This window comes from Hoplias malabaricus, chromosome 8, assembly GCF_029633855.1.
Source record: "Hoplias malabaricus isolate fHopMal1 chromosome 8, fHopMal1.hap1, whole genome shotgun sequence".
Classification (NCBI taxonomy): domain Eukaryota; kingdom Metazoa; phylum Chordata; class Actinopteri; order Characiformes; family Erythrinidae; genus Hoplias; species Hoplias malabaricus.
Genome location: NC_089807.1, coordinates 16,227,921 through 16,245,630, shown reverse-complemented (window position 1 = coordinate 16,245,630; position 17,710 = coordinate 16,227,921). Strand labels below are relative to the sequence as shown.

At 37.5% G+C, this 17,710-nt stretch overlaps 1 protein-coding gene across 2 annotated transcripts in view; it reads right to left on the bottom strand.

Annotated features, from left to right (window-relative positions):
* Window positions 1–624: 624 nt before the first annotated feature.
* Window positions 625–17,710, bottom strand: part of LOC136705324 (protein AHNAK2) — a 25,143-nt gene continuing 8,057 nt past the window's right edge. Inside the window, exons 2-8 of one of the 2 annotated variants that reach the window (XM_066678806.1) lie at window positions 15,957–16,006; window positions 15,710–15,796; window positions 15,494–15,607; window positions 15,076–15,229; window positions 14,617–14,771; window positions 2,246–14,521; window positions 1,987–2,112 (exon numbers count right to left, since the gene is read on the bottom strand). In XM_066678806.1, coding sequence (XP_066534903.1) covers window positions 2,098–2,112; window positions 2,246–14,521; window positions 14,617–14,771; window positions 15,076–15,229; window positions 15,494–15,607; window positions 15,710–15,796; window positions 15,957–16,006 — 12,851 coding nt within the window. In that variant the 3' untranslated portion in view covers window positions 1,987–2,097. Of the gene's footprint in view, window positions 14,522–14,616; window positions 14,772–15,075; window positions 15,230–15,493; window positions 15,608–15,709; window positions 15,797–15,956; window positions 16,007–17,710 lie in introns of both variants that reach the window. The other variant, XM_066678805.1, reaches the window with a different exon arrangement.

Sequence of the window (17,710 nt, the reverse complement as noted above, 5' to 3'; positions counted from 1 at the left end):
TCATACATAATTGTACAGTTATTGTTTCATTCCATTGTATTGATTGTTTTTACTATGGGATCCTTTTTTGTCTGTGTTTTTGTAAGGGAAGTTTTCTGTTCCGTCATTAAAAATTTTAAAGAATGCATTAAATTATTGAATGTATTTGAAAAATAAATAAAAATGTTATGTGAAAAGTGTTAGGTGTTTATATTTATTTGCAATAATTCCACACATTTGTGGCCTATGGCATAAGAATTAACAAATCTCAGTAGTAATGACTGGTGTCCTCATTCATGCAATGTTTAGCAAAACTGTTATGCAATAATAAATAAATGTTTATAATATGAAAGGAAGACCTAGAAAGGTGGTAGAACGTTTTGAAATTATGAAAATAACATTTTAATTTTAAAATCTTTTTGATTATACTTGCCTGCACAGCAGTTTAACTAAGAGCAATCATACTGTTTCCTATAGTAACATAATATAGGACAAAGTAAGGGAATTTTCAAATATTTTTTACATATATTCCATCTCCATTTATTTACATGAATGCAATATTACAGAACCTTATATTATTAGATAATATTGAATAGCATAGTACAGAAAAACAAAATAATTTATACTAATTTAATTTTGATATTGTAATCCTTCATTGTAGAGCAGTGATTATAATGCTACACGACACCTGTATAAACTCTTCATTACTACTCACATAGACTTGTATAAACATTAAAACTTATTCAAATAGACTTCATTTTTCATAAACATTTTGACAACTTTGGTATCAGGTGAGTTTTATTTCAACAAAGTAATATTGACTGTCACATCATAAGCATTATGCCATTGTGGTATACACAAATCTACAAAGTCAGTTGTTATAAGATATGTTCTTTCCACACAAAAAGTTTTATGAGACAGTTCAGCGTCAGAATAATGACTGCTAACAATAACAAATGTGTTATGTCAAATGAAATAAAATGGACAAAACCAGCTTTTAAAATCAGGTCTTTACAAAGCTATCAGAATAATGTATTAATTCACGTTCCATACCCACTTCATCCTAGCCAGAATTGGTCTGAAACCTACCTAGAATCACTAAGCACAGGGCACAACCACACCCTGGACAGGGCACCAGTCTTTGTAGAACATGCTATAGAAACATGCTGTGTATATGTTTAAGCTTAGGCTCATTAGTCACTAGTTGTTTTCATGAATCTATGTTATAGTCAAGTAGCTTTATGAGTACTGCCCTACAGTAAAATGTTACCAATAACACGTCAGTTGTTGCACCAATTTTATAAACATTTGTGAATGTGTTTATTTTATATGACATCACTGTAGACAGTTTCCACAAAGAGGAGTACATATTTAGATATTGATACTAAAGCTTGTCTTCATTTTATTTAGCTAACAATACAGTTATTATAATGTATCCATATTTTGTATGATTATTCTGTTATAAGTGTCTTAGTTGGCTCTTACTTATATTATGAGCATACACTTCTAATTATATACAGAATATAAATGCCAATAATAATATAAATTAATCAGTTGATTGCACAGCCAATAATCATTGTTTCTCAAAGTGTAAGCTAAATTACTTCCCCCCATTCTCTTCTGTGGAGGAATCTATATGCCTTAAAAATGTTTCATTGCTTTCTACATTTTGTTTATCTGAATCTGCACTCTCAAAAAACCTCATTTTCTCAGTGTGTACTGTGTCTCTCAGCTTTTGTATTGATGAGGCAGTGGCAAAAGACATGGGCTCGACAGAGTCTCCTTTCACAATCTGTATTCTAGTAACAGCTACTTTCTCTTTGTCCTCACCAACTGTTTCTTTTACAATATGCCTCTCTACCAAAGTGTGTTGCTCTTTTTGCAACATGATGTCCTGAACTGAGTCAGATTTTATTGCTCCTCCTGCTAGCATTGTTTGAATATTGTGTGTATCTACATTTGCAAGGAATGCAGTGTGTGTGTCTGGTACACTTTGTTCATTTGACACAATTATGTGGATTTCTCCTGACATCTGCCTTTGAGTGTCCACTGAAGAAGAAGACATTTCAGAAGAGCATGGAATGTTCACTTTCACTGGCTGGTGTGGCTCCATGGATATTAGTTCAGTCCTGGCTGTTGAAGTAATAACATCACCATGTGAATCACTAATCTCAACAGTTGCAGTAGATTCAGAATATTTCACTTTCACTTTTGTAGGAGATGCCATTGTCAGACCAACCTGTTCAGTTGTTAATGCAGAACTTACGTCAGCAAAAGCATCAGATGATCTCAGTGACAATGTTGGGCTGACACTGTCCTCTTCATTCTCTTTTGAGGAACTCTGCTCAGGCTCTTCTTTTAAATGGCTCACTGGACTGTCTTCAGTTTTCTCAGGAGGGTGAGAAGACTCTTTTTCAGCCAATGTAGTTGTTTTTGTTGGAGATGAAAATTTGGGAAACCTGAACCAGCTAGGCTTCTCAGGTTTTGATAAGTTCTCTGGTTTCTGATAAGTTTGATCCAAACTTTGCTTTTCACTGTTTTCAAGAGTGGCTTCTTGGTCCGCTATCTTATTACCTTCATCTGAGGACACATTGAATCCCAGCTTGGGTAGTTTAAATTTAAGCACTGATATTTCCTGAGTGCCTCCTTCCTTATATTTTGCTATGCCCTCTGTTGATGGTTCATAATTAGCTCCTTTTTCATTTTCCAGTCTTGCAGGAGTTGATGTGTCTGTCTTGGTTCCTTCAATTTCATCTAAGGAGGGCATATTAAATTCAACATCAAAGCCCATGAGAACATCACCAATTGTCAATCTGGATGACTTGTCATGTCCTTGAGTGTCTTCTTTATGCTTGGCTTCTACAATAACCTCTGGAAGAGTAACACTCATGTTTGTAGCATCTTTATAATCATCCTTAGATTTTGTTTTTGAAATACCAATCTTTGACATTTTGATAGTAGGAAGTTTGAATTTACTTGTTGAACCCTTTTCCCCTTCTTCCATTTTAACAGCTGCTTCTGGTGGTTGTTGAGCAGTGTCTTTGATATCAGGTTCAGCCTGAAAATCATGTGTTTCTGCTATATCTCTCTTAGGTTGTGCTACTTCCAAACTGGTTTCTGGGGTCTTTTGAGCTGTGTTTCCAAATGTGGGCATTTTAAAAGAAGGTAACTTGAACTTATTTGGAGAGCCTTTGACAGCAGTATATTCCTTTTCTTTGGTTTCTTGAGATTGTATGACATCCTGTTGTGTAGTTTTCTCTTGCATAGAAGTACCTGCCTGTGCACTTGAGGATTTAGGGAAGCTTAAATCTGGGGCCTTAATCTCTAGTATAGAAGATTTAGGGAGTTTGACTGAGGGAAGTGTAAACTTTGTTGGTGAGTCATTCTTTGTTCCCTCTACTTGTCCAGTTGATACTGTAATGTGTGTTTGTGTTCCTTCCAACTCTACAGTTACATCAGCATTAGGAAGATTCACATCAGCTTCTGGAACCTTACTTTGAGATCTGGGTAGTCCAAATTTGGGAAAGGAAATGTTTGTCTGCTTTGGTTTTACATCAAGACCTTTAGAATCTATCTCTGGTAGATCAACTTGCATTTCAGGTGTCACGTTTAACATTTCAATGCCAAACTTGGTTCTGTCCTTTGGTCCATCTGTTGCTACTTTCATATATTTTTTTGCTTCTTCAAGGTCTATATTTACTTCTGCTACAGACACATCAGCATGTGGAAGACTTAAATCAGCTTCTGTGGCTTTGATCTCAGTTTTAGAGAATCCAAATTTGGGGAATGAAAAGCTTGGTCTTTTCATTTTCACATCAAGTTTTTTAGAATCGATTTCTGGTATGTCAGTTTTCACTTCAATATCCCCTTTAGGCACTTTAGTGTCAGGTAGATGCACTTCCATCTTTCCCTCTTGTATAGAACTCTCCATCTCTGCCTTGGCTGAACTGGAACCTAGTTTTGGTCCTTTAACCTCAGGAAGACTGATCCCAAATTTAGGCAATTTAAATGTAGTCCCTTGCTTTTCAGCTGGAACGTCCTGGGCCTTCATTTCTACAGGGAGTGATTTCTCTTCAAGTTGTATTTCAGGTCCTTTTACATCAATTAACAATGGCTCAGCTGACAATTTTAACTCTGACTCTGGTAGACTTATGTCAAGTCCTTTAGCATGTACATCTACATCAGCAATGTCTGCTTCCTCCTTTGAGATTTTAGCCCCAAATTTTGGGAATGTGATTGAAGGAAGCTTAAACTTTGTAGGAGAGCCAAACTTGGTTTTGTCCTTTTGTTCAATATCAATATCGGTTGTCACTTTAATTTCTTTTTTTGATCCTTCCAGGTCTATATTTCCTTTTTCTATTGAAACATCAGCCTGTGGAAAACTTACTTCAGCTTTTGGAGCCTTCCTCTCAGATTTGGAAAATCCAAATTTAGGGAATGAAAAGCTTGGTTGCTTAGTTTTCATATCAATACCTTCAGAATCTATTTTTGGTAAATCTGCTTTTATTTTGGCTGTTTCGTCTGACACTTCAATATCAGGTAGATGCACTTCCATCTTTGCCTCTGGAAGAGAAACCTCAACATCTGTTTTGGTTGTACTTAAATCTAGTTTTGGACCTTTTACCTCAGGAAGGCTGATCCCGAATTTTGGCAATTTGAACGTACTCCCTTGACCTTCAATTGGGATTTCCTGAGCCTTCATATCAACACTGAGTGATTTCCCCTGTGTGTTTACATCAGGCAACTTTACATCAACAGATAATTTCTCAGCTGACATTTCTAATTCGGCATCTGGTAGACTTATATCATGTCCTTTGGCTTGTACATCGACGGCAGATATCTCTACAACCTCCTTAGGTGCTTTTGCTCTAAATTTTGGGAGAGTTATTGAGGGAAGTTTAAACTTTGTTGGAGAGCCAAACTTAGTTTCATCTTTTTGTTCCAAATCATCAGTTGCTACTTTTGTGTCTATTTTTGCCACTTCCAGGTCTACATTTACTTCTGTTACAGACACATCAGCATGTGGAAGACTTAAATCTGCTTCTGATGCCTTCATCTCAGTTTTAGAAAATCCAAATTTGGGGAATGAAAAGCTTGGTCTTTTCATTTTCACATCAAGTTTTTTAGAATCCATTTCTGGTATGTCAGTTTTCACTTTAATCTCCCCTTCTGGCACTTTAGTGTCAGGTAGATGCACTTCCATCTTTCCCTCTGGTACAGAAATGTCCTTCTCTGTCTTTGCTGAACTGGAACCTAGTTTTGGTCCTTTAACCTCAGGAAGGCTGATCCCAAATTTTGGCAATTTAAATGTACTCCCTTGCTTTTCAGTTGGAATGTCCTGGGCTTTCATATCTACAAGGAGTGAGGTCTCCTCATGTTGTATTTCAGGTCCTTTTATATCAATTAACACGGGCTCTGCTGACAATTTTAACTCTGACTCTGGTAGACTTATGGCAATTCCTTTAGCTTGTACATCTACACCAGCAATGTCTACTTCCTCCTTTGGGACTTTAGCTCCAAATTTTGGGAGTGTGATTGAAGGAAGTTTAAACTTTGTAGGAGAGCCAAACTTGGTTTTGTCCTTTTGTTGAAAATCATCTGTTGTTCCTTTTACTTCTTTGTTTGATACTTCCAGGTCTATTTCTCCTTTTTCTATTGAAACATCAGCCTGTGGAAATTTTACATCAGCTTCTTGGACCTTCATCTCAGATTTGGAAAATCCAAATTTAGGGAATGAAAAGCTTGGTTGCTTAGTTTTCATATCAGTACCATCAGAATCTATTTTTGGTAAATCTGCTTTTATTTTGGCTGTTTCGTCTGACACTTCAATATCAGGCAGATGCACTTCCATCTTTGCCTCTGGAAGAGGAACATCAACATCTGTTTTGGTTGTACTTAAATCTATTTTTGGACCTTTTACCTCAGGAAGGCTGATCCCGAATTTTGGCAATTTGAACGTACTCCCCTGACCTTCAATTAGGATTTCCTGAGCCTTCATATCAACACTGAGTGATTTCCCCTGTGTGTTTACATCAGGCATCTTTACATCAACTGATAATTTCTCAGCTGAAATTTCTAATTCAGAATCTGGTAGACTTATATCATGTCCTTTGGTTTGTACATCCACAGCAGATATCTCTACAACCTCCTTAGGTGCTTTAGCTCCAAATTTTGGGAGAGTTATTGAGGGGAGTTTAAACTTTGTTGGAGAGCCAAACTTAGTTTCATCTTTTTGTTCTATATCATCTGTTGCTACTTTTGTGTCTATTTTTGCCCCTTCCAGGTCTACATTTACTTCTGTTACAGACACATCAGCATGTGGAAGACTTAAATCTGCTTCTGATGCCTTCATCTCAGTTTTAGAGAATCCAAATTTGGGGAACGAAAAGCTTGGCTTCTTAATTTTCACAACAAGTTTTTTAGAATCCATTTCTGGTATGTCAGTTTTCACTTCAATTTCTCCTTCTGGCACTTTAGTGTCAGTTAGATGTACTTCCATCTTTCCCTCTTCTATAGAACTGTCCATCTCTGCCTTAGCTGAACTGGAACCTATATTTGGTCCTTTAACCTCAGGAAGGCTGATCCCAAATTTAGGCAATTTAAATGTACTCCCTTGCTTTTCAGTTTGAATGTCCTTTGACTTCATATCTACACATAGTGATTTCTCCTCTAGTTGTATTTCAGGTCCTTTTATATCAACTAACACTGGCTCAGTTGACAATTTTAATTCTGCATCTGCTAGAGTTATGTCAACTCCTTTAGCCTGTAAATCTACAGAAGCAATGTCTACTTCCTCCTTTGAGACTTTAGCTCCAAATTTTGGTAAAGTTATTGAGGGAAGTTTAATCTTTGTTGGAGAGCCAAACTTGGTTTCATCTTTTTGTTGTAAATCATCAGTTGCTACTTTTGTTTCAATTTCTGCTCCTTCCAGGTCTATATTTACTTCTGTTACAGACACATCAGCATGTGGAAGACTTAAATCTGCTTCTGATGCCTTCATCTCAGTTTTAGAGAATCCAAATTTCGGGAATGAAAAGCTTGGCCTCTTAATTTTCACGTCAAGTTTTTTAGAATCAATCTCTGGTATGTCAGCTTTCACTTCAATCTCTCCTTCTGGCACTTTAGTGTCAGGTAGATGCACTTCCATCTTTCCCTCTGGTACAGAAATGTTCTTCTCTGCCTTGAGTGAACTTGAACCCATTTTTGGTCCTTTAACTTCAGGAAGGCTGATCCCAAATTTCGGCAATTTAAATGTACTCCCTTGCTTTTCAATTCGAATGTCCTGTGACTTCATATCTACAGGGAGTGATTTCTCCTCATGTTGTATTTCAGGTCCTTTTACATCAACTATCACCGGCTCTGCTGACAATTTTAACTCTGCATCTGCTAGAGTTATGTCAAGTCCTTTAGCTTGTAATTCTACAGCATCAATGTTTACTTCCTCCTTTGGGACTTTAGCTCCAAATTTTGGGAGTGTGATTGAAGGAAGTTTAAACTTTGTAGGAGAGCCAAACTTGGTTTTGCCCTTTTGTTCAAAATCATCTGTTGTTCCTTTCACTTCTTTGTTTGATACTTCGAGGTCTATTTCTCCTTTTTCTATTGAAACATCAGCCTGTGGAAATTTTACATCAGCTTCTTGGGCCTTCATCTCAGACTTGGAAAAGCCAAATTTAGGGAATGAAAAGCTTGGATGCTTAGTTTTGATATCAGTACCTTCAGAATCGATTTTTGGTAAATCTGCTTTTATTTTGGCTGTTTCGCCTGACACTTCAATATCAGGTAGATGCACTTCCATCTTGGTCTCTGGCAGAGGAACATCAACATCTGTTTTGGTTGTACTTAAATCTAGTTTTGGACCCTTTACCTCAGGAAGGCTGATCCCAAATTTTGGCAATTTGAACGTACTTCCTTGACCTTGAATTGGGATTTCCTGAGCCTTCATATCAACACTGAGTGATTTCCCCTGTGTGTTTACATCAGGCATCTTTACATCAACAGATAATGTCTCAGCTGACATTTCTAATTCGGCATCTGGTAGACTTATATCATGTCCTTTGGCTTGTACATCCACAGCAGATATCTCTACAACTTCCTTTGGTGCTTTAGCTCCAAATTGTGGGAGTGTGATTGAGGGAAGTTTAAACTTAGTTGGAGAGCCAAACCTAGTTTCATCTTTTTGTTCCAAATCATCAGTTGCTACTTTTGTGTCTATTTTTGCCACTTCCAGGTCTACATTTACTTCTGTTACAGACACATCAGCATGTGGAAGACTTAAATCTGCTTCTGATGCCTTCATCTCAGTTTTAGAAAATCCAAATTTGGGGAATGAAAAGCTTGGTCTTTTCATTTTCACATCAAGTTTTTTAGAATCCATTTCTGGTATGTCAGTTTTCACTTCAATCTCTCCTTCTGGCACTTTAGTGTCAGGTAGATGCACTTCCATCTTTCCCTCTGGTACAGAAATGTCCTTCTCTGTCTTTGCTGAACTGGAACCTAGTTTTGGTCCTTTAACCTCAGGAAGGCTGATCCCAAATTTTGGCAATTTAAATATACTCCCTTGCTTTTCAGTTGGAATGTCCTGGGCTTTCATATCTACAAGGAGTGAGTTCTCCTCATGTTGTATTTCAGGTCCTTTTATATCAATTAACACGGGCTCTGCTGACAATTTTAACTCTGACTCTGGTAGACTTATGGCAATTCCTTTAGCTTGTACATCTACACCAGCAATGTCTACTTCCTCCTTTGGGACTTTAGCTCCAAATTTTGGGAGTGTGATTGAAGGAAGTTTAAACTTTGTAGGAGAGCCAAACTTGGTTTTGCCCTTTTGTTCAAAATCATCTGTTGTTCCTTTTACTTCTTTGTTTGATACTTCCAGGTCTATTTCTCCTTTTTCTATTGAAACATCAGCCTGTGGACATTTTACATCAGCTTCTTGGGCCTTCATCTCAGATTTGGAAAATCCAAATTTAGGAAATGAAAAGCTTGGTTGCTTAGTTTTCATATCAGTACAATCAGAATCTATTTTTGGTAAATCTGCTTTTATTTTGGCTGTTTCGTCTGAAACTTCAATATGAGGCAGATGCACTTCCATCTTGGCCACTGGCAGAGGAACATCAACATCTGTTTTGGTTGTACTTAAATCTATTTTTGGACCCTTTACCTCAGGAAGGCTGATCCCGAATTTTGGCAATTTGAAAGTACTCCCTTGACCTTGAATTGGGATTTCCTGAGCCTTCATATCAACACTGAGTGATTTCCCCTGTGTGTTTACATCAGGCATCTTTACATCAACAGATAATGTCTCAGCTGACATTTCTAATTCGGCATCTGGTAGACTTATATCATGTCCTTTGGCTTGTACATCCACAGCAGATATCTCTACAACTTCCTTTGGTGCTTTAGCTCCAAATTTTGGGAGTGTGATTGAGGGAAGTTTAAACTTAGTTGGAGAGCCAAACCTAGTTTCATCTTTTTGTTCCAAATCATCAGTTGCTACTTTTGTGTCCATTTTTGCCGCTTCCAGGTCTACATTTACTTCTGTTACAGACATATCAGCATGTGGGATACTTAAATCTGCTTCTGGTGCCTTCATCTCAGTTTTAGAAAACCCAAATTTGGGGAATGAAAAGCTTGGTCTTTTCATTTTCACATCAAATTTTTTGGAATCCATTTCTGGTATGTCAGTTTTCACTTCAGTTTCTCCTTCTGGCACTTTACTGTCAGGTAGATGCACTTCCATCTTTCCCTCTGGTACAGAAATGTCCTTCTCTGTCTTTGCTGAACTGGAACCTAGTTTTGGTCCTTTAACCTCAGGAAGGCTGATCCCAAATTTTGGCAATTTAAATGTACTCCCTTGCTTTTCAGTTGGAATGTCCTGGGCTTTCATATCTACAAGGAGTGAGGTCTCCTCATGTTGTATTTCAGGTCCTTTTATATCAATTAACACAGGCTCTGCTGACAATTTTAACTCTGACTCTGGTAGACTTATGGCAATTCCTTTAGCTTGTACATCTACACCAGCAATGTCTACTTCCTCCTTTGGGACTTTAGCTCCAAATTTTGGGAGTGTGATTGAAGGAAGTTTAAACTTTGTAGGAGAGCCAAACTTGGTTTTGTCCTTTTGTTCAATATCAATATCTGCTGTCACTTTAATTTCTTTTTTTGATCCTTCCAGGTCTATATTTCCTTTTTCTACTGAAACATCAGCCTGTGGAAAACTTACTTCAGTTTCTGGAGCCTTCCTCTCAGATTTGGAAAATCCAAATTTAGGGAATGAAAAGCTTGGTTGCTTAGTTTTCATATCAATACCTTTAGAATCTATTTTTGGTAAATCTGCTTTTATTTTGGCTGTTTCGTCTGACACTTCAATATCAGGCAGATTCACTTCCATATTTGCCTCTGGAAGAGGAACATCAACATCTGTTTTGGTTGTACTTAAATCTAGTTTTGGACCCTTTACCTCAGGAAGACTGATCCCAAATTTTGGCAATTTGAACGTACTCCCTTGACCTTGAATTGGGATTTCCTGAGCCTTCATATCAACACTGAGTGATTTCCCCTGTGTGTTTACATCAGGCATCTTTACATCAACAGATAATTTCTCAGCTGAAATTTCTAATTCAGAATCTGGTAGACTTATATCATGTCCTTTGGTTTGTACATCCACAGCAGATATCTCTACAACCTCCTTAGGTGCTTTAGCTCCAAATTTTGGGAGAGTTATTGAGGGGAGTTTAAACTTTGTTGGAGAGCCAAACTTAGTTTCATCTTTTTGTTCTATATCATCTGTTGCTACTTTTGTGTCTATTTTTGCCCCTTCCAGGTCTACATTTACTTCTGTTACAGACACATCAGCATGTGGAAGACTTAAATCTGCTTCTGATGCCTTCATCTCAGTTTTAGAGAATCCAAATTTGGGGAATGAAAAGCTTGGTCTTTTCATTTTCACATCAAGTTTTTTAGAATCCATTTCTGGTATGTCGGTTTTCACTTCAATCTCCCCTTCTAGCACTTTAGTGTCATGTAGATGCACTTCCATCTTTCCCTCTGGTACAGAAATGTCCTTCTCTGTCTTCGTTGAACTGGTACCTAGTTTTGGTCCTTTAACCTCAGGAAGGCTGATCCCAAATTTTGGCAATTTAAATGTACTCCCTTGCGTTTCCGTTTGAATGTCCTGTGACTTCATATCTACAGAGAGTGATTTCTCCTCATGTTGTATTTCAGGTTCTTTTACATCAACTAACACTGGCTCTGCTGACAATTTTAACTCTGAATCTGGTAGTCTTATGTCAAATTCTTTAGCTTGTACATCTACACTAGCAATGTCTACTTCCTCCTTTGGGACTTTAGCTCCAAATTTTGGGAGTGAGATTGAAGGAAGCTTAAACTTTGTTGGAGAGCCAAACTTTCTTTCATCTTTTTGATGTACTTTAGAAGCATTCTCTATTGTAACTGTAATGTTTGCATCTAGGCCTATACTTCCTTCTGCTTGTGAAACACCAGTGTCTGGGACCTTCACTTCTGACTTAGATAACCCAAATATGGGAAATGAAGAGGCTGTTGGTAAAGTTTTTAAGTCAATATTTTTAGATTCTAATTCTGGTACAGCTTTCACCTTGGTTTCCAATTCTTGTACTTCACCATCCTGGTGGGGTACTTCTATCTTTCGTTCTGGTAGAGAAATCTCAAGATCTGTCTTGGCTGCACTTAAATCTAATTTTGGTCCTTTCACCTCAGGAAATTTTATCCCAAATTTTGGTAGCTTGAATTTTTTTGCTTGGCCTTCATTTTGACTTTCCTTAGCATTCATATTCACAAAGAGTGTTTTAGTGTCTTCCTCTATTTCAGGCTTTTCCATATCAAATGATAGTGGCCTGATAGGCAATTTCATTTGAGTATCAGGGCTTTTTTTAGGTTCTGGTGAGGTCTTGGCTGGGAGTTTTAATTTTACATCAGAAACACTTATTTTATCTTCTTTGATGTGTCCATAATCGACTGAGATGTCAAATGTTTCTTTTGGTTCCCTTATATCCACATCCATTGCAGAAATGTCTTCTGACCATTCTGAGGTTCCTTTTGGGACATCTTTTCTTGATGCACTTACAATCATTTTTGGTGCTTTTACTTCAGGAATACTGATTTCAAATTTTGGCAGTTTGAACTTTCTGCTTTGCATTTCAGTTTTAATATCCATCATTTCAACATTGACAATATGATCCACTGTGTCTTCATCAGAGTATTTTATGTCAGCTGACTGGGCCGGTAGTTTAACTTTTGTGTCTGGTAGGCTTGTTTTCATTTTTGTGATTTTGTGATCTGTTGCAGTTTTGGGCCCAGAGATATCTTTCAGCTTGATATCAATATGAGGTACATCTACTTCCAATTTTACCTCCTTTATTTCTCCAGTATCCTTTTTAGAAGTCACTTCCTTCGTTGGTAATTCAATACCAATATCTGGGAACCGAATATCAGGTTTTGTGATCCCAATGCTTGGCATGCACATTTGGGTAATTTTTGATTTCTTACCTATGTGTCTTTGAGTTACTTCAGTATGAGAAATCTGAGCACTGGGCTGTTCAACTAAAATCGAACTGCTTATACCTTGTAACTCTGGGGTTTGATGAAGGTCTTTCTTTACTTTTATATCAGTGGTTTGAACAATTGATTCCTCTATGGCTTCCATTCCTGGGATTTCAATGTCTTCCCTCTTTGGGAGTTTGAATTTGATATCTCCTGTTTTCCCATCACCTGTAATCAGTACCTTGTCGGATTTTATTTGCTGGGTTTCACCTTTTGGCTTTGTGTAGTCTATTTTGGTCATAGTGACTGTTTGCTCGTCAGCATATGGTTGTTGAACGTTTGATACCTTGATCACCATGCCCTCTTCTAAATCAGTACCTGAGGACTCTTCTTTGCCTATTTTGGTTTTTGTTATCTGCATGCTATAATCATCACTTGTGCTAGATATTTTACGAGGGGATCCTCTAGGGGTGATGTTAGTCTTATCTGCTTTCATTTCCATAATTGTGATTTCTCTTTGTACAAGTACTCCTGTAATATCTCCTTCAGGCAGTTTCAAAGCTGGGAATTTTGAAACAGCTTCTTTAACATCTTCAACATTGAAATCTTCATCTGCCCGCTGAGCCTGGATTTCTCTCTCCTTAGTAATATTTATAATCTTCTCAAGCTTTGGTACTTTAATTCCAGCAGTTTGATGACTACGTTTTGATACTTTATCCTCCATGCCTGGAATCTCAATGTCTTCTCGCTTTGGGAGATTTTTTAATTCCACTTGTGTCATTCTGACTGGTTCTTGGATTACAATTCCAGAGTGATCTTTGACCTTTGGCAATTTATACTCTGATTTTGACCTTTTCTCTGGACCAGCTAGAATGTCATCAAAATTTGTCTCCATTGGTAGCCTTGAAACATTTATTTCCAAAGCTGAGTCTTTTGCATCTGTAGCTAAATCTGCACTAAGATCATTAGGTTTTGGTTGTGAAATAATAGTGACAGTTTCCGACACATCGCTGGCTTTTGTTGTCTCAAAAGAATCAGATGGCATAAACTGTAGACCATTTACTGTACTAGCAAAGTATGTCTTTGATGTGGCCATGTCTGCCAGTGGACCTCTGGTTCGAATCCCATACGTCTCATTTTCAAATACAGTTCTTTCCTTCCACTGTTTATCACTGCCAGGCCTTGGCAATGATTTTAGTGCTCCTACATCTGACAAATCTACAGAAATATCAGGTTTGGGCATTTCCTCTTTCTTACTCCCCGATTCCTGTTTTTTCACTGAACTATCCTTGCTGATTTCCTCTGTATTGACATCAGTGTAAAGTTGAGATGTTTCTGCCTCTGACATTGTGACAGGACAAACAACAGTGTCATATGTAGATGGATCTGAGGTTCTGCTGATTCTTAATATGTCTTTTGCCTGACTATCTCTGTCTAATTCTGATTTTTCCTTCTGAGGAATACTAACTTTCAGTTTTGATATCTCTACCTTTCCTTCCTCTTGGGTCTTAATATCAACTCCAGAAAGCCCTGTAAGAGCATCTGAAACATCTGTGGTTTTTAGTGTATTAGTGAGACTAATTAGATGAACCTTATGTTGTATTTCCACTTCTGACACATTTGGAAATGCATGTTCACTTGCAGTTTTGGGTAAATCCTTATATTCAGCTTCATCTTGGCCCTGTGAAATCTCAGAGTTCTCAGAGGTCAGCTCATTTTCTTTCCTCTGAGTATCCTCAGCAGACTTGCTCCTGTGGCCTTTCATTTTAAGTTTAATTTTTTGCTTCTTTTTCTTGTCTTTTCCATCTGGAGATTTTAGGGGTGATTTGCATGGGGATTCTGTGTCACTTGTTGGTGGGCTCATCTCTAATTTCTTATGCTCCTCTGCTTCTGAGGTGCTGTGGGATCTCTTGAATTGTGCTCTGTGTGCCTTGCCAAATGTGGGGAACTTTGGCCATGAGATGCGGTCTTGCTGTTTTTTCTTTCTTGGACTTCTCATCTGCGGGGAGCCCCCCTCATTGTCCTAAGGAGCATCAAAGAAGTGTATCTTAATTATTTTACAAATGAAAATGCCAAATATTGTATGAGAAATCAAAATCATGTAATTACTGTGGTAACCTCTGGGTGTATATCATAATCTTCTGGTATGGGGGATTCCACCTTGCGTCTTAGACAAAATTCCATTTTATATGGATGAGCATGCTCAAGAATTTGAAGTGCATCTTCATAAGACACATTATCGAAGTATACTGTAGCACTTAGTATCTGATCACCTGGTGAGATACAAGGAAATGTATTCTTAGATATTTAGTAATAAGTTAAACAATTATTAGTAGATGAAGGTACATTAGATATTTATTTATGTCATGCTCACATCAATTAAATTATTTATTCTTATATCCCTTTATATAAAAATCCTGGGGAGTAACTACATCAAAAACAATGCAAACTGAATTACACTTTAGTTTTTTGAGTAAGACTTGTTGACCTGAGTATTTAAAGTAATGCGAATGGGTGTTCCTTCTTTTCCTTCTTTTATAAATAACTAGTATCTGTATTAAATATAGCCTTGCATACCCTCCTTCACAGTCAGGTGTCTTGAAGCAGGAGAATCTGGTTTCACTTCTTTAATGAAAATCCCCTCTTTCCCTCCTCCAGTCACTATTAGTCCTTCAGCACATGTTTCTTTTACCATTTTTACAATTACTTCAGTTCCATCGCCCTGTATGTCCTGAAAGAACAAATGATGTTTTCTATAATCAGCTCCTTCTCATTTCTCTGAGATTCTTCTGAGGCTAGTCTGAGGTTTATGAACTACATATCAGTGGAATTTTAAAGTAGTGTAAATAAACTGCAAACTTTAGAATACAAATAGGTTCATGAAATTAACAAAAAAAAATAAACACACTATAACATTTTATATGTGACATGCTTATTAAACATACATTTAATAAGGTAGAAAAAAAAAAAAGTAAGAATAATGGTAAAGCCTGACCTCTGTTTCTCTCATTTTGGCAGAGGAGCGTTTATCAAATAGAGACCCAAACCCAACCCGTCTGCTTTTTTTGATGCTGCCACTTTTGTGTGGTATGTCTATGTTGTCCTCTGCCTGACAATGTATATGGATATGCATATTTAATAAACAAATAAACCAAATGATTAAAAAGGATTTATTTGCAGTGTTAGAGCAGTCACACCAGGAGTCATGTACCTTTTTTTCAGCTGGAAATTCCTCTACAGGTGAGGAGCCTTGAGGACGAGGTCTTTCCCCCTCTAAAATCTCAGGTTCATCACATACCTAACAATAGTCCATAACAATGTTAAAATAATTATCAAACTAGATTGAAACAATAAATCAGTGATGCCACATAATTGTTATTGTTATTATCATTGGGGAAAGTATAGGGTTTTTTTTCTACATTCTTTGTCAAAAGCAAACATAACTGAAAAACACTCACTGAATCATCTTCTGTGTCTTGTTCAGGTCCCCTCAGCCTTCGTCCAGCTCCTGTTTCAGATTTAAAATGCAGCAGTTATTCCATCATTAGACACAATACTTGGTCTGTGCTGTTTCCCATACATTATAAATATTACACTTTTTAAATTAGGTAAAATAACTTGCTTAACACAGAAATGCACACAACTCCAAGTAATAACAAATCCTTTAAAAGGGCTTTAAGATCTTTATTTATGACACTTTATACATGATAACATTTTGTATTTTTGTTTTTGTATATTAGTTTAAACACAAAAGTTAACACAACTCTATAAGCTAAAATTAAGGTAGTGTTTTCCAGGCAAGTATTCCCAGAGCATACAGGCAGTCCATTTTCTGATTCTATCTGTAAAGTGAAGAACTTTATTGATCTGAAGGATAGGTTTACATACCTAGCAGAGATCTGCTTGCTGATTAAAGGGGAAAAGTGATGCTGTATTGTCTGTACCACTGAACATCAGTTCCAAATCTGTTTCTTTAGTGTGTGTGTGTGTGTGTGTGTGTGTGTGTGTGAGAGAGAGAGAGAGAGAGAGAGAGAGAGAGAGAGAGACAGAGAGAGAGAGAGAGAGAGAGAGAGAGAGAGAGAGAGAGAGAGAGAGAGAGAGAGAGAGAGAGAGAGAGAGAGAGAGAGAGAGAGAGAGAGAGAGAGAGAGAGAGAGAGAGAGAGAGCGCACAGTGGCACAGCAGGTAGTGTCGCAGTCACACAGCTCCAGGGGCCTGGAGGTTGTGGGTTCGATTCCTGCTCCGGGTGACTGTCTGTGAGGAATTGGTGTGTTCTCCCCGTGTCCGCGTGGGTTTGCTCCGGTTTCCTCCCACAGTCATAAAGTCATAACGTTGGTAGGTGGATTGGCGACTCAAAAGTGTCCGTAGGTGTGAATGTGTGTGTGTGTGTGTGTGTGTGTGTGTGTGTGTCTGTGTTGCCCTGTGAAGGACTGGCGCCCCCTCCATGGTGTATTCCCGCCCAATGATTCCAGGTAGGTTCTGGACCCACCGCGACCCTGAACTGGATAAGCGGTTACAGATAATGAATGAATGTGTGTGTGTGTGTGTGTGCCAAGCATAGACTCTTATGTTCTAAGCATTACATATTCACAGTATCACAATATGCCCCCACCAAACACACACATACACACAAAATACAGTAACCATTAGAAGCAGTGGGCAAGTTATGATGTGCCTGAATGCTGCAGCCTGATTATCTGCCATGTTTCAACTTGCTCTTTGAAGGCAGGTGATCAGCCTAACATTGTATAAGGTATAAAAGCATGTTTTTCAGGCATTTGATGTACTATTGATGATGATATTTTATGCAACCTAATCAGATGTGGCAAAGTAATGCACAACTGCAGAAACGTGTCACTAATGACAGCACTTTCAGTATGTCATAAGCCAACCATTGCTCTAATGAACCAATACTAAGCATTATTGTATTTATCAACATTGAAACTATATATGTTATATAGTTTCATATGTATATATAAATATTTTAAACATATTTTAGCTCAGTGTCTGGGCATTGCACATCCTTCAGTAATGTGCATACATTCAATAATGTATTTGAAATATGATACTATAAGTGTTTCATCCCATCACAGCCTGTATGTTAGGTATAATGGCCATAAATCAAAACTCCAATATAATGCTCTCTTGCATTATGAGATAATGTAGACATGACCATGAGGCTTTGAATATTGTAATGCATGTCTACAGATATAA